Source organism: Haliotis asinina, chromosome 4 (assembly GCF_037392515.1).
Source record: "Haliotis asinina isolate JCU_RB_2024 chromosome 4, JCU_Hal_asi_v2, whole genome shotgun sequence".
Lineage (NCBI taxonomy): Eukaryota > Metazoa > Mollusca > Gastropoda > Lepetellida > Haliotidae > Haliotis > Haliotis asinina.
Window position 1 is genome coordinate 76,592,486 of NC_090283.1, and position 16,524 is coordinate 76,609,009.

Genomic DNA, 16,524 nt, shown 5'->3' on the forward strand with positions numbered 1-16,524 from the left:
TATAATGAATGGTTTCTACCCCTGTATAACTACGGTCAATGTTATTGTGAGGGCAAGGATGGATTACCATGGTGATATTTTCATTACTTCCTGTCTGAACTATTTCACAACTATAGAAACCGTGATAAAGATTTGAGTTCTTTGAAAGCATCAAGTACTAAAGTTTTTGTTGTTTTGGGGGCTTTTTCGATTTAAAGTAAAGTCAGCAAATTTACAACTATATCAAAGCCTATACTAATCCAGACACAGTGGTCAATATGAGAGAGTCCAGCACATTCAGAGTATGAGACGATCAAGCCAGATCATCTCTCCATGTGCACGGTGATGAAGGAATCCACAAATCAACCACTACTACCCCAACTTACAGATCACCTCTGTGGTCGAGTGGACAGGTCTCTGCCAGGGGACTTGAAGGTTGCTGGTTCAATCCCTGGTTGCTTCACTCACAATACTTGTAACATGCTATCTGATATTTCATTAGGAGGATAGGGCCCGGTTTTGGTCTAACCTAGAATGAGTAGTTACACATGCTAGTCCAGGGTTGGTGAGGCAGCCTAATGGTTAAGGTGTTCACTCATCACACCAAAGACCTTGGTTTGATTCCCCACATACGTACAATGTACGAAGCCCATATCTGGTGTCCCTGACTGTGATATTGCTTGAATATTGCTAAAAGCGATGTTAAACTAAATTCACTCTCATACTGGTACAAGCAGACACACAGACACAGGTGGACATGAGTCAGAATATGATACTGGTTTGCGTAAGCACAAGCAGCCACACACATGGGAACAAGCAGACATACAAATACTGATACAAATGCACATAAGTCAGTTTAAGGTATTGGTCTGGCCCAGTATGAGCAGCCATCCATACTGATACCAGCAGACGGACAAATACAGATACTGATAGAGACTCATGTGGACGTAAGTCAGTATATTGGTAATGCTCTGGATGAGCACAAGCGGCCACACACACTGGTACAAGCAGACGCACAAACACAGACACATGAGGACAGGTGTCAGTATATTCATTGCTCTGACACATGTCACCATGTATGCACAATAATCTTGAATATGATATTATATTATATACAATGCCCCTTCATTTTGCTCTCCTTTGCAAAGTACCACTCTTCTGACAAGTTAAAGAGTTAGAACAACAATGTGTGTGTACTAAGGTGTTTACATGCCACATGCACTGAATTATTAAACAAGGAATGGTGAAGAAAAGTCTTCAATTAAGGAAGAAGGGATCTACATCAGAAGTGATCAAAGGAAATCATATATTTATCATCCAAAACTGACTTCCACAGGATATACTTGCTGAAGATGAACCCACATCTTTTTGGACATATTGTTACGATGAAATTGCATAAAATTGCTTTGCAAGCAATTGTGATTCAATGAGGTCACAATCAGATATCACTCTCTGGATATGCTGGGTATTTATTTAACAAGAACTTGGTATTTCTGTTTAAAAACCAAATGACAGCAGAAGCATGATTTTGGATGATAAAAAGAACATCATCCGAATGTCTTTGATAAAACAAAAATCAACACCTGTCAATGAAAGTTTACACATTTAGGCAAGCCTCATACTTCTCAAGCTGTTGTCCTCTAGTGTTGATAAATTAGATATCAAAATACACACATGTGAGGTTCTCTGTTCAGTTTGATTCAACTTCAACATACTGCCAGAGTTCCAAATCAAATGAATTGCTATCACAAACAAACACAGTAAGCCATTTTCAAACTTACCACGAAAGTGTTATCAATAATATTGCCATTTTCATCCTCACTACCAACTGGGTGTGACCCATGACCTTCATCAGTTTCAAGGTCATCTGGGTCTTTATCACCATGGCAACCACCAGAGCACTCGAGTGACTCATCTGTGGAACCAGTCTCATCTTCGACTGGTTTATCTTCTACAGTGAGGGTTGTTTCTAACTCACTAGCAGAATAGAGATCTCCAGGTGGGCCGTCAGGGTCAATTTGGGATAAAGGTTCTTCAGAATAATGGGTTTCTATGTTCATATATGATCTAACAGGCGTGGATGAAATCTCAACAACACACGGATCAGGACCTTTGCTATCCCATGATTCCTCAGAATGGTGTGTTGCTTCATGGGAAGGAGGGACATAGAAGACTTGGTCCAGTGTTGGTGGAACGTAAGGAAAGACAACTTGATAGGTGGGTTGTGAATGGGGTTCTGGATGAGATGTTTCGCGAGTGTTTTCAGCTTGATCATGTTGTTTTCCTGACACGAACTCAAAACGTAAAAACGGCGTCTGTAAATAAACAGAGCGTGCTGCAATGCCATTTCATATCCTTACAGGACATAATCACGTTAAGTCTTGGGAACATTTGCTAGTGAAACATGGCTGGCAGTTGTTTTTTACATCTCTGAGTGAATTAATTTGTCTAATTTTGAAAGGGGTTAGAGAAATTATCAAACAGATTGGAAACGATGGGTGACAGGTGTTAAGAAGAAATGGGAAATATAACATAAAACTACAAAATAGGTTAACCCTCTATAACATGCCACACAGTTAACCGAGACCACTCACAAAAAGTCAGACTTTAGGAAATGGAACAAAATTTGTTTTCATTTCATCAAATCTGAGTTCTCGTGACTGATTAACAAAGATCTGTGTACATCCCATGATTGGTCAAGGCCTTCCCTCCACTGACTGTTGGTGTTTCTTACAGCAAGGAAATAGAAAAAGGAGTTGTCATATTTGAGACTACAGCTGTAGAACTCAAGGAAGGGGCTTTCAGATTGGCTACTTGCATTCTTAGTCACCTCAATGGGCAAAGTTTGCAAAAAGTTCCTTTGATTTGAATCATATTAGGATCGATATCCACAGACGTTTGTTTAGCAAGAACTAAGGTCTGTAACATGGCACATTTGGGATTACACTTTCTTGGTAAAGAACAGATTCTAGAACTTTTGTTTAGTTGCGTCCCACTCAGGATTTGAACCCACCACCTCAAGAGTCAGGAACGTAATTGCCAGCGCACAAAGTCAGACCTCTAACCCACTCAGCCATGGTGACATGACCACAGAAAGCTGTGATGGCTAAGTGGGTTAGACGTCTGATGTCTGAGTGCAGGTGATTAGGCTCCTGATTCTGATGTTGATTGTTTGAATCCTGGATAAAACTCAAGCCAACAAATTGAGGGAGTACGATACCATTACACCAATTCCAGCTAGATGGTGGCCAAGCCTACATAAGTGCTATAATCAATACTTTATCCAGAAAATGTAATCCCAAATATAACATTACATTTAACCACTTTCTAAGTGTCACTGTGTATTCATAGCTAAGATCTGATATAAATCAGATTGAATTAGTTCCAAATAGCTACACTATGCCAAACAGACAAACATGCATAGAGAGTCTTGACATGTTTCAGACCAAAATTTGCCACAGATCTTGGCAGGTAAAGGGTTAACATATTTCACCACATACAGGATTACAACATTGCACAACATCAAAATAAATTTACAATGTTTTCACAACCACTGAAACAAGAACACTATTTTCACCAAGTGATGATGTTTCTAAAATTTCCCAATCTGTACTATCTCAGAAAGACTTCCAGAATCATTCAAATTTGTCATGATTGGTTTACTTTCACTCAGTACTCTAATCACCAGAACAAAAAAGGTTATCTCCCCTTGAAACAAGAAAACAACGTTAAAGTTATTCCCTAATAGGGAATGCATTACTAATTTACTATCTAACTGAAAATATTGAAAAAATGTGTGAAGGAAGCACTGAAATGGTTGTTACATATCTAACAATACAATCTGGTTGGTGAAACTGTGATTTGAACTCATGATCATTGTGTTCTGGCATGCCAAAGGGACTTAACTCCCCACAGAAAACTGTCACTCTTTCCACTACAGCATCACCTGTGCCGTTTACACCTGTCTGTAGACATGTATGAAAGGTTTCTGAGCATGGCTCCTCACATCCCCACCTCACATCCTCGCTTCACCACCCCAAAACTTCTTCTGCAACAGTCACTCAAACATCACTCACCAGCCATACCTCATCAAAACATGGAGAGAATGATTCCTTTGTTTGTTTTTCACCAATATTAGAGCTATGCAGTTTGTAAAAGACTGGATGAGACAATCCAATGATTAATGTCAGCAACACTGATCTAAATATTGGATTCGATGATAAGGATCAACCAGGACAGCAGGCCTGACCACCTGATCCAGTCCGCTGCCTCTAGTGATGAGCATGTGTTGCTGAGGAATTCACAAGTCATTTTGTCTAATGACATATTCAATGTGTCTGGACCAGAGAAATCTATGACATAAAACCATACGACCATTTCTGAGTACTGCTACTAGATTCTCAAGGACTACTATACTAGAGTAGGTGGATCCTGGGTATTTTGAAGTATCTGAATATAGGGTCCATTCATCGGGAACTCCTCACACTGGGTCAGAACAAGTCATGCTTGAAGTTTATTCAGTCTTTTATCGGCTGCTGTGCTACTGTTCGCTTGAGGAACAGTTTAAACATGATGCATCAGTTCTACACATGATGCAGTAGTGTTGTGTATCTACCCTCGATGCAGTGGTGTTTTAAGGAATTCTATACATGTCTATGCATGATGCTGAGGTGTTGTACAGGAATCTACCCATGATGCAGTGGTGCTGCATAGGAATCTACCCATGAAGAAAAAAAGTTCTGAGATGGAATCTACCCTCAATGCAGTGGTGCTAAGGTGAGGTGTAGGAATCTACCCATAATGCAATGGTGTTGTGTAGGAATCTACCTACAATGCAGTGGTGATGTGTTGGAATCTACCCACAATGCAGTGGTGCTGTGTACGAATCTACTTACAACGCAGTCATGCTGCACAGGAATCTACCCATGATGAAAAAATGCTGAGATGGAATCTACCCACAATGACGTGGTGCTGTGTGGAAGTCCATGCATGATGCTGAGGTGATGTGTAGGAATCTACCCACAATGCAGTGGTGTTATGTAGCAATCTACCTACAATGCAGTGGTGATGTGTAGGAATCTACCCACAATGCAGTAGTGATGTGTAGGAATCTACCCATGGTGCGGTGGTGTTATAAAGTTCGCTGTATACAAAAACAAAATAAATACTTGTACAGTGAGAAATGTGTACCCAGTCCACCAAGTGCCTGCCCAGTGTTGTCTGATAGCTGATAGCCTGAGATCAGTAGCAATAGTTTTGCAGAGAAAACAGAGATTTGTATAGACAATGATATGAATCCCCAAAGCAGGAATGGTCAACTTACCAATGAATTCTGCAGCAATGACCAAAAAAATAAAATATGGAAATTTACATAAAGTCTTAAAATTTAGTGAAAAGTGAAAAATTAAGCACACTTTATTCTATTAATCAAACTTATGCCAGTACCCCATCCCTAGGCCATATATTCTTGGGCTAACCTCACAAAGAGATCCTAAATACAACAATATATTTTTGATGCTGAAGAATAGCTAAGTTTGTCTATTAAGTAATACCACTTGGCTATTTTTAAACTACATGCAGGATATGTGTATTGATATGAGTAGGTAGGACTACCCAATTTCATAACAATGAGCTGTGAGTCATAGCCCTCAGGTCACTTTGGTTTTCCCATGCCTATTTCACTAATAAACTTATCAGAAAAAGAAATGCTATCTTCACAAAAAATGCACTGACCTTATAAGGATTCAACATTGTAAAAATGAATATATTCATCTGTAACCTTTGCATTGTCATCTAGAGTTAGGAGTAGGGCCAGTTCACGAAAACCCCTATGGAGCCTCTTTTGGCAAATACGACTGGACACAACTGACAATCAGATGACCTACCACGCAGGGGTCCAGTGTGGGTTGCACGGTCTGCATGAATAAATTCCACCATATTTGGAGAAACTCCTGGCTGTGTCCAGTTCCAGGAAGCAGCATTACTTGACCAGTCGCAGTATTAAAACCATGGTGCCATGGTTTCACAGCACCAATAAAATGAACTATCTTCACTTGATCTTTAAATCTAAAAACATAGTTATATGAAATTGGCATTCATGTGAATGTTATTTCACAACATTTTGCATATATACAAACAGCTTGAAGAACAAAGAAAGGGAAATGGTGTTGGTTGATCTGCTGCATGACATGTTCTATTCTGATAGGGAACTTGTCTGTCTGATGACCTGACAACACCTACACATGAAGATATGAGTCAGGTGAACTTTATGATGAGCTGCAGTTCTTGTTTGAATAGGTGAGTGAATGAGTGAGATTAGTTTGCCGCACTCAGCAATATTCCAGCTATATGGCACTGTCTGTAAATAATCGAGCATGACCATATATCTGCACAACCGATGACATGTCAACCAAGTCAGCAAGTCTGACCACCCAATCCCATTAGGCGCTTGTCTGAATGGCCTCACAAAGAATTTAAGGCCAGACACTGCACCTTAGATTGACATTTTTGCTTCAATTTATCAAAATCGAGATTTAGATTTTTTTCCTTTTCTGGTTTCGTTTTTTTTTTCATTTAGTGTTGAGGTGTGCATATTTAAATGATTGTGTTAGGGCAACAAACGTCATATTTGGGATTTCACTTTCTTAATAAAGTACAAATTCTAGTAATTTTTTTGGTTGAGTACCATCCAGGATTCGAAGCCTACTCTCAGAGTCAGGCACCTAATCGCCAGCACACAAAGTCAGCTGCCTAGCCCGCTCAGCCATCGCGACTTCCAGTGTGCTGGCGATTAGGTGCCTGACTCTGAGGGTGCGGGTTCGAATCCCGGATGGGAAAGTACTAGAATTTGTACTTTACTAAGAAAGTGAAATCCCAAATATGACATACAGTAGAATAATTTTATAACGAACACGGATATTACGAACTCACGGCTATAGCGAACTGTTTTAAAAGTCCTGAATAAACCACTATATGTTATCATATAAAAAACTCGTGAATAACGAATTCTCTATGACGAACTTACCGGCTATAGCGAACTGATTTGCAATCCCCACGTGTCCCAGGTAACACTAATTAACGGTGTGAATAACGAACTGAGCGAACTCAATCAGTGTCATTGCCAGTTAGCGATGCTCACTTTGAAATCCTCGACAGTTCCAGTTAACACTAATTAATGGTGTGAATAGTCAATTGAGCAAATTCAATCAGTGTCAATTAGCGGCGCTCACTTTGAAATCTGACCAATAAGTTAGACGTCAATGGCTAACACTTTTGTGTACAAAACACACTCCAGTTTTTACACCCATGTAGTTTGTAGTTTGCATTATTAACCAATCAGATTGCCGGAGGCCGTAAAGCCCATCGTTGCAACCTAGTTTTGTTTACTTTCGGCACAGCAACTCAGTCTTTGGCGATTTAATAGAAAACTACAAGTGCATCCCCTCAAAAGGCCTGTGTATATGCCTCCCACACACACCAGAGATGTGGACAGAAGCTTTTGATACTCGTGAGACTTCTAAAATCTGATATATTCAATGACGAGTGCATAGTGACGAGTGACCTGTGTAAGATTACTGACTTTGTAGTGAAAAGAACGTAATATGAATGAATGAATGTACAAATAAACTGAGTAGGAATGTGTTGTACTGTATAGTGCGTTTTAACGTCTTTCTATGGATTTTCGTGAATAGCGAACTACGGATATAACAAACTAATTTCAGTGGTCCCTTGTAGTTCGTTATAAATGTATTTTACTGTATGTTACATTTGACCGCTTTCTAAATGGCATCGTTTAATCATGTTATAGGGCAGAGGAGTCAGTCTTAAAAGGCATGACAGAACACTGCACCCTGTAACAAGCAATAGGACACCCTAGAGTCAGCAAGATGCTTGAAGGAGGTTGATCAACTTACTGTGTAAAAGCTGGTAGGTAGCTGTAGAATGCCTGAGACACAACATTGTAGATAAAAGGGAGACGCTTCGCTATATCTTTTGTAGCCCAATCATGGAAATATAGATTTAACAGACCCTGATCACCACCTGGAAGAAAAACAACAACTTTTATTGTCTGTGACATCATGATACACCAAGGATGTGTCAAGATGAACGATATTTCGCTACTACTGGAATGTGGAGACTCAAACCGGACGCACATGTTTAGTGATTACTACCAATGGATGTGGATCACTCTGCTACAATATACAGATGAGATTGAGCTTTTGAGAAAATAGGACCAGTTCTGTGGAACTCTTTCCCTTTGGACATCAGGAACTGTACCACATTCAGTTCTTTCCAACCAGACCTCAAAACACATCTCATCACAAAAGCCTACCACTGATCAGTGCTTGAGCTATCGTTCATTGAAAGGTCATTAAACTAGTTTTATTTATTATATCATTATTTAATATAGAGATGTTTAACACTATCCATGAGTAAGGATATGGCACTGATGAGGCTTCTTGGTTGGTGGAACCAATAACCATCAAATCCTGGTAAAACTAAGGGAACAACTGAGTAACCAAGCATGAACTTGAAACTCCTAACAACTGGCATCAAGTTATACAATTGTTATTGACAGATTTTGTTTACAGCCATGCTGATTGCTGGCAGTTTTCAGTGTAGGGGGACATGATGGTTGTTTGGTGTGTATACAGTGATCATTGTTTGGTGTGTATACAGTCATCATTATTGAGTTGGTCCTGAAACAAACTTGGCGTTTAGACCTTGTTACATACTTTCCACTTATATATGCCAAGACCCCGTCAAAGACAACTACAAACCTAGAGGCCAGTTTTTGCATTAGAAGCATCTGTTTGACCAAGCTGACCAATAAATATAACAATGTGACTTACCATCGAAAGTTCCCTGCGTCAATGCAAATTGTACAAGGGCACAGTATGTTTCCAAACTTGGCACCAGCACAAAAACACCAGAGTTGAAACAGTCGGGCCAACCTGCATCTGGAGCTGCCGAAAGCTCTTCACGGTCGAATAATTCATCAACATTTTGTAGCACCTGAAACGTCATTGACAATGTCATCAAAAACACAATCAACATCAAAACATACATCGCCCATAATGTACGAGTGAGTGAGTGAGTGAGTGAGTGAGTGAGAGAGTGAGTTTAGTTTTAAGCAGCACTCAGAAATATTCCAGCTATATGGCGGCAGTCTGTAAATAATCGAGTCTGGACCAGACAATCCAGTGATCAACAGCATGAGCATCGATCTGCACAATTGGGAACAGATGACATGTGTCAACCAAGTCAGCGAGCTTGACCACCCGATCCTGTCAGTTGCCTTTTACCGCAAGCATGGGTTGCGGAAGGCCTATTCTACCCCGTACTTCATGGGTTCATACTACAAGACTTAAGCAATATCGTTGTGACTTCAGTACAGTGAGAGATAGCAGGAGGAAGAGAGGACAAGCAAGAGAGACAGTGAGTGCAAATGATACTACATTGATGCAACAGCTTGTGCTGTTGGATGCAACATGGATGCAACAGTTTGTGCTGTTGGATGCAACATGGATGCAACAGCTCCTGGTGCAGCTGAGTGAGTGAATGAGTAAGTGAGGGAAATAGTGAGTGATGCTGGTTTTCAGCAATAATCCAGCCATATCACGGGGGGGGGGGGAGAGGAACACAGGAAATGGGGTGCATACATTGTAGTCATGTGGCGAAGTGAACCTGGGTTTGTGGTGTAACACGATTCCACATCAGAATGAATGAGCGAGCCTAGTTTTATGTCACTTTCAGCAATCTTCAAACAATACCATGGCAAGGGGGTACTAGATATGGGCTTCACAATTTGTGCGCATGTGCAGAATCAAACCTGGGTAAATATTTGTTTTGCTGTGTTTATTGTCTAAAACAGCAGAGGGGATCAAACAATCCAGTGATTGATACCTAGACAACAAATCAGAGTACTCACTAACTTCAACACTGACTATTTGTAAAATGTAATGGCTTAACAGATAAATGTAATGAATATAGTGTGACTCTGTGAGACACATGAACTAAGTTTTCAGAGAAAGAATAAAATTATCTTGAAGCTGGTGATTTATCTCAGTAAAGGTGATGTGAAATGGGGTTAGTCATCATACTTTAGAATATTTGGCTCATATGGCGATGTACTAGCCCAGACGTAAGTTGGTTTTATAGTGCCAGATCACTGAAATGGTTTAGCATCAAAACCCCACTCAGACAGATTACACTGACTCCATGCTGTCCAGTCTGTTTTACTCTTTTAATGCCGACTGCTGGCAGGGAAGAACAATTGCCATATTTTCAGGTCTTTAGGTCTTACATGGCTGGGAATCGAACCACAAACTTCTGTTCTTTGGGTGGATGCTTATTTCGGGAGACAAAACATTTTTAAACTGAGTATGACAGAGTATGAGAGAGTATGACAGAACAGAAACAGTTCTTACCAAAGTATCGGCATCCATAAAAACACACTTGTTAAACTGTGTTAGTCGCCAACAGTTGATCTTGGTGAGTGTACAGCTCAGGTCAGGACGACCCAGAAGCTGGAGATTGACAGCGTCGTTGCTGTCAAACACATCCACCTCTTTCACCAGGTCAAACACGCGGCCCAGCTGGTTTCTGAAATTGGCATTACAATAATTGGAGTTATCAAAAACATAAACCATCCCTAGGGATTTATGTAGATATGCACAGAAGGCCATAATTGGCCTCAAGATTCTAGAAATATCATTAAAAAAAATCATACATTATGAAAACTTCCCCACATGATTAAATAACACCAAGCTCTGTGGAGATGACCTTTACCAAATGTCAGAATAACAAAGACTTTAATCAAAGACTAAATGATTTGTTATATATTTTTGCACTGAATGACTATGCTACTTGAGAAGGTAAGAAAATGAGAACCAAAGCAATCAAAATAGATTTCTTTAATTTCTTGCCAAGGTATTTAGCTTTGAATCCAAGAGTTCAACTATCAAAATCAAAATCCCTATTTTACATATTCCAGCAATATCAGTGCCCCCGACACCAGAAATGGGTTTCACACATTGCACATGTTGGGAATCAAACCTTGGCCTCAAGAGTGACGAGCGAACACTTTAACCAAAAGGCTACCCAATACTCAAGATTTACAGGATAAACACTACCCTACACAACAAAGTAAAATTAGGAAAGATATTACAATAGCGAAAGGCACAAAATTATCTGATAAGCAATACTTAAGTCAAGTTTCAAAACCACGGAGTGATTTTCAAGTTAAGGCTCTGAATAGAGCGGGAACACTGACAACCAACCCTGCCAAAAATATCTCACTCACCATCCATATACCCCTACCCTCAAAACTTAAACCTCTCTCCATTCTATCGTCGATATACCCCACCTACCAAACAATACACCAACAACATGATACATCCTAACCACCCAACCATTAATATTTCAACTGATCAAGGTCCCCTGCATTCTGTTAACAGGTCATACCCACCTCATTGACTGTGTCACTCCATCCGTTACCATGACAACCAGTTTCCGTGTTGTTTCCACACGACGAAGAGAATTCCCCAAGACCAGACATCCCAAGGCATATGTATCATTTGTTGCCAAGGTAACAAAAGCTTCCTTTTCAGCTGAAAATAAACAGATCCCATTAATAATATGCAATAAAACAAACACCTTTTCACCTTACAGTCAACACTTGCATTCAATTTATTTCACTAGTCTAGACTTAGCATGGTAGGGTGATCAACACCAACTGAGCCACCTTGCCATCCATTTTGTAATTGATTCACCCGTTTTTCCATTGAAGCATTTTCTACAGGCCCTAGAGAACCTAAACACTTTCTCCATCCGTAACTTTTCACCAATCTTTGTTTGAAAACAAAAGCCACAAATACATAGCAAATTACACTTATAGGGGTAAAACAGTATACCGTGGTATTTGTAGAACCGCGGCATTTTGCCTTACGTTCGTTATCCTGTAATACAATCAAATAATTCAGTATGTCGGTTTTCGTATCATTGTTTTAATTACCGTTTAATACTTTTTCTAAAATGTCCAGAAATTATATAATGTTGTCAAAATGTATGCATTGTTTGCAAGATTTTCGATATTTTCTTGAAAGTATGTTCTTCCTGCAAAACCGAAACAGACCAAACCAAAGACCTTGTAGCGCAATACAAACCGCGGAAACCGCATACCATTTCACTCCTTCAGCGTTCAAATTCGCTGTATAAATTCTGCACCAGTGCAGCTAAAAATTGCTGTGTGCAGCTTGAATCTGTTGCTGGACTGCACCAGGTGCAGTTTGAAATGAATTGTCATGTTACATTGATTTGAAAGATGAATGAATAAAACGAAAAGCAAATAGTTTGAAACGTTTGCAAAACGTAAACAAAGATTTACTTCCGCATGTTAAAAATATTATGGACCTAAATAATGGACTTTGATCATTTGCATATCGTCATAAGAATGAACCAATCACAAATGCTTGCTTCAGTTCGCTGGCTAATGTACATAGCGTCATCCTTGGTACCAGCCAATGAAAGTTGGAAGACAGTTAGCTCATATGTCTCCGGATATTTCCGTCAGAACTAGGCGGAAACTGTCGTCACCTAGTAACAAAGTCTTCCGGTTTCGTGTATACTGTCACGTGTAATAACACGATGTCTCGACCAGTCAAAAATACTTAGCTACTTTGCTGTTGAAAAAAATAGTAGCAGGTTCAGATTGTGAAGAAAGCAATGTTGGTGGAGAAAGGCCTAAAGACACCACGGCAAGCCCCAGTACTGTAAATGTTGAGGAGAAGTCAACTGACGAACCATGTACAACTACAAGTATCGGTACGAAAGGGAAACATGTGAGTTCAGAAAAACATGATCATAACGAATTAAAGGTGAAAAAGCCAAAATCATATTCATTTAGAAATGAATGGCGTACAGGCAATAAATAAAAAGCCTTACAGTGACTTTCCAAAGCTTTTGGAATTAATGTCAATTGCAGGAATGGATAATGAGTGAAGTTGTTTCTGAACTAAAAAACACGGAGTTTTTCTCAGTGTTGTGCGATGGCACTACCGACTGTAGCACAATGGAGCAGGAAATAATGTTTATCAGATACGTTCATCAAGGTTTGACAAAGTCAGGATTTGTTTGTCAAAGTTACAAAGGCTGATGCAAGTCACATCAAAGATGCAATCATGGAAATGATGCCTGATAAGTTGGGGTTTGACTGTGATCAATGGAGACACGGTTTAGTGGGTGTGTCGTTTGATGGTGCTTCAACAATGATGGGGTGCAAGAGTGGGGTCGCAATACATTAGTGCCACACTTAGTTGCAATACACTGTTGCTCTCATAGACTGGAATTAGCAGTAAAGGACTCTGCAAAGTCAGTCCCCTACATGTCAGTGATGGATGATGCTCTGTACAACATGCACAGTTTCTACAAAAATTCAGCTAACAGATGGGAGGGGCTTAAAGGCAACAAATTTTTTTGTTAGGTTTGTTGAAAAGTATTTTGCGTTTTGAGCTTGTTCATTCTTGAATAAATGAAAACAAGCCAACTATTTTGAATTGTATTATTTCAATGTCACTGCTACAAACTGTACAAGTCAACAAAATGAAAATGGTGCAGTCTTACTCCCTCAGGTGCAGTCTGGATCAGACTGTCAACTGCACTTGGTGCAGGTTGTGAGAAAAGCCGAATTCGTAAGCTGTCCTTAGATCAAAGGTATATTATCATGAGTTGCAGGCGTCCAACATTTCCTAAATTTTTCTGTCTTGGGATTAAATTGTACAACCAGCTTCCATGGCAGATGGATAAGTTATGTCACTATGTAAGTTCCACGGTAACCAGCGATGCCATAATGGTCTCATTCCCAGGCAATTTTATTGGTTTGTTCTCACTCAGGCACATGCCTGTATTAGCCTTTCTTAGATGGAGGAGAATGACAGACACCCACTTTACACCTTTAACTGTTACTTACAATTTTTCTTATAACCCTCAGAAAAAAAACAGCAAACACTCATTGTGATAAAAGCTTCACTTAGCTTTATTCAATATGTCTACAGCATTCCAGTAATTTTCACGTGAGCTTGAAGTGGGATGAACTGACACCGACTTCAGACATTTTCCACTTCAGTGATATGCATAGATATGGAACTGACAAACCAAGTAAATCAAGGTGAAAACACAAATGCGATCCTCACATCATAGGTTCCTGGTGTGCCAAAGGGAAAGAACTGGGTACAGAAACTTGTGGTTCTTACACAACAGGGCCATGTGTGATGTGTGGGCCAATTACTCTCAAGTATCTCCATTGGGATCAATGAGGACATGTCACATCTTATATATATGCCATGTATGAGTGCTGGAGGAGTTTAGTTTTATGCTGCACTTAACAATATTCCAGCCATATCTCAGCAGTCAGTAAATAATCAAGTATGAACTAGACAGTCCAGTGATCAACAGCATGAGCACAAATGTACCCAATTAGGACATGACATGTGGCAACCAAGTCAACGTCTTTACCACCTGATCCCATCAGTCACCCTCTTGAGACAAGCATGGGTTACTGAAAAACAATTCTATGCCAGATCTTCATGGGCAAACATGGTGAGGAAGAACCATACAGGAACTATTATTTAAGTTGACATCTATCATCTCCAAATGCCATTCAAAGAAATTGACCTTAATACACAACACGGAACGATTTAGAGCTCGGGCAATTCACTGATTCACCGATACATCAGGATAGTTTGATACAGCTATCATATCAGTGACTGGTGTAATAATACAAAATCATACACAACTTTTTCTTAAAGCAAAGTACTATCTTAAACATGTCAAAGTACTTATTTAGAGAAATATGTGCAAGTATGATAGGGTTATGTGTTTGCTTATAACAATAGTGTTTATGTTGTACACAAGTACCTTGAAATAAATCATTTTAAATTGTAATACTGTGTCATTCTTTTAAGGTGTATGTATCGTGATACATATAACATCGTAGGTTAAACATTGTGCAACAGGTCTTATCATGACATAGTGCATCGTCCAAGCCCAATGATTATTTGATTTATGTTTGTAAATGCCAACAGTTTAACCATGAAAAACACCTTATCAAAGTGAACCTTGGTATCACAGGAATCCTGAGTAGCAGAAGGACAGCAGAAGTTTGTTAATGACATTCTCAGTTACCACGGTAATCTGAAATGGTCTAATAAATAACAGTAAAAAGTGAATAGGTGTTAAATGAAGGAATGATATGTACTGTACAGATAAAGGGGGAAAGGGCAGCTTTCAAATACTGTTTTACCTTATTACATTGAATGTGTATACAAAACGTAAAATATATGCGCTTTCTCAACGTAAAATATATATGGAATATTTTACAATGTCAAACATTCAAAAAACCACAAACAGTAGTACTGTTTCCCAAATTTGCCCGCCATACAGGCTAAGTGTGGAATCCTGAAACACAACACCATACTTCCACTGCCTCCCAGCCACTTGTTTTTTCGATCCAGACTTTTATTTACGTGCTGTCATGACTAACAGCAATATTGCCGACTGTAGTATAACATGTACTCAGCTTCCAGAAGTGGTGCTGCTATAGTATTGCCGAGGAATCTGCTGAAACTGCATACATTCCACTTCTTTGTATCAACTACCTTGACCAGCTTTATCAACATGCATTCATTGCTGTTAGAGGTAGAATTTGAAAAAGTGTTCCTAGGAACTATTTTCAAATAAACCAAGTTATTCCTAACCTGGGACTCTGGCCAATAGTTGGAGGCAGATGGTGAATCAATTGTCTTAGAAACACTTGGATTCACAATGTCAATCTGGCCTAAGTGAGATCAGGTGCATTATGATTGGTTTTATGTTAGTAATTTGTTACGTTCAAGGTAATAATAATGTTCTCTGCACATATTTGTACACTGGTACCAGTTCATACAATACTGATCAGCTATTGGTTTATTTCCTTAATACCGAACACCCAAAGGACTTTCCATATATACATGACATTGTTCGATTTACTTTATGCTTGACAATGGAACAATTATCTGTATCACGAAAGAAAGAAGTTGTTATCCATAAAATTTGTTCTAGATTGTTTGGTTTGTTTCTTGTTAATGCTGCATTCTGCAATATTTTGGCTACATGGCTGCGATAAGTATAATAATTATGATCAGACAATCAAGTGATCAACCTCACGAGCGTCGATCTACACAACTGGGATATGATGACAAGTGTCAATCAATAAAGCAGAGTGACAAGGCCCGTTTTCTATTTTGACAATTAAAGAATATTCAAAAGGTGTTTTGTAATAAAGGGTCCCAAACAATATAGATTCCAAGGAAAAACTGGATAATGAACGAAGGAACAATGTTTAAATCATGAACTTGTGTACATCATGAATGAATGAACTAGTGTAAATTATGATCAAATGAGCTTGTATAAATAATGAATGAAAGATGTGTGAATTATGTATGAACAGTGTTTAAATCATGAACCTGTACAACATGAACAATGTATTAGTGTACATTATGCATGAAT

General features: G+C 39.2%; 1 protein-coding gene across 3 annotated transcripts in view; it reads right to left on the reverse strand.

Moving 5' to 3' along the window:
* LOC137281906 (nascent polypeptide-associated complex subunit alpha, muscle-specific form-like) overlaps positions 1-16,524 on the reverse strand; it is a 42,956-nt gene that overhangs the window by 10,952 nt on the left and 15,480 nt on the right. For 2 of the 3 annotated variants that reach the window (XM_067813619.1, XM_067813618.1), the window contains exons 2-7: positions 11,450-11,591; positions 10,410-10,584; positions 8,832-8,994; positions 7,893-8,019; positions 5,865-6,045; positions 1,761-2,294 (exon numbers count right to left, since the gene is read on the reverse strand). In XM_067813619.1, coding sequence (XP_067669720.1) covers positions 1,761-2,294; positions 5,865-6,045; positions 7,893-8,019; positions 8,832-8,994; positions 10,410-10,584; positions 11,450-11,591 — 1,322 coding nt within the window. The remainder of the gene's footprint in view (positions 1-1,760; positions 2,295-5,864; positions 6,046-7,892; positions 8,020-8,831; positions 8,995-10,409; positions 10,585-11,449; positions 11,592-16,524) is intronic. The other variant, XM_067813620.1, reaches the window with a different exon arrangement.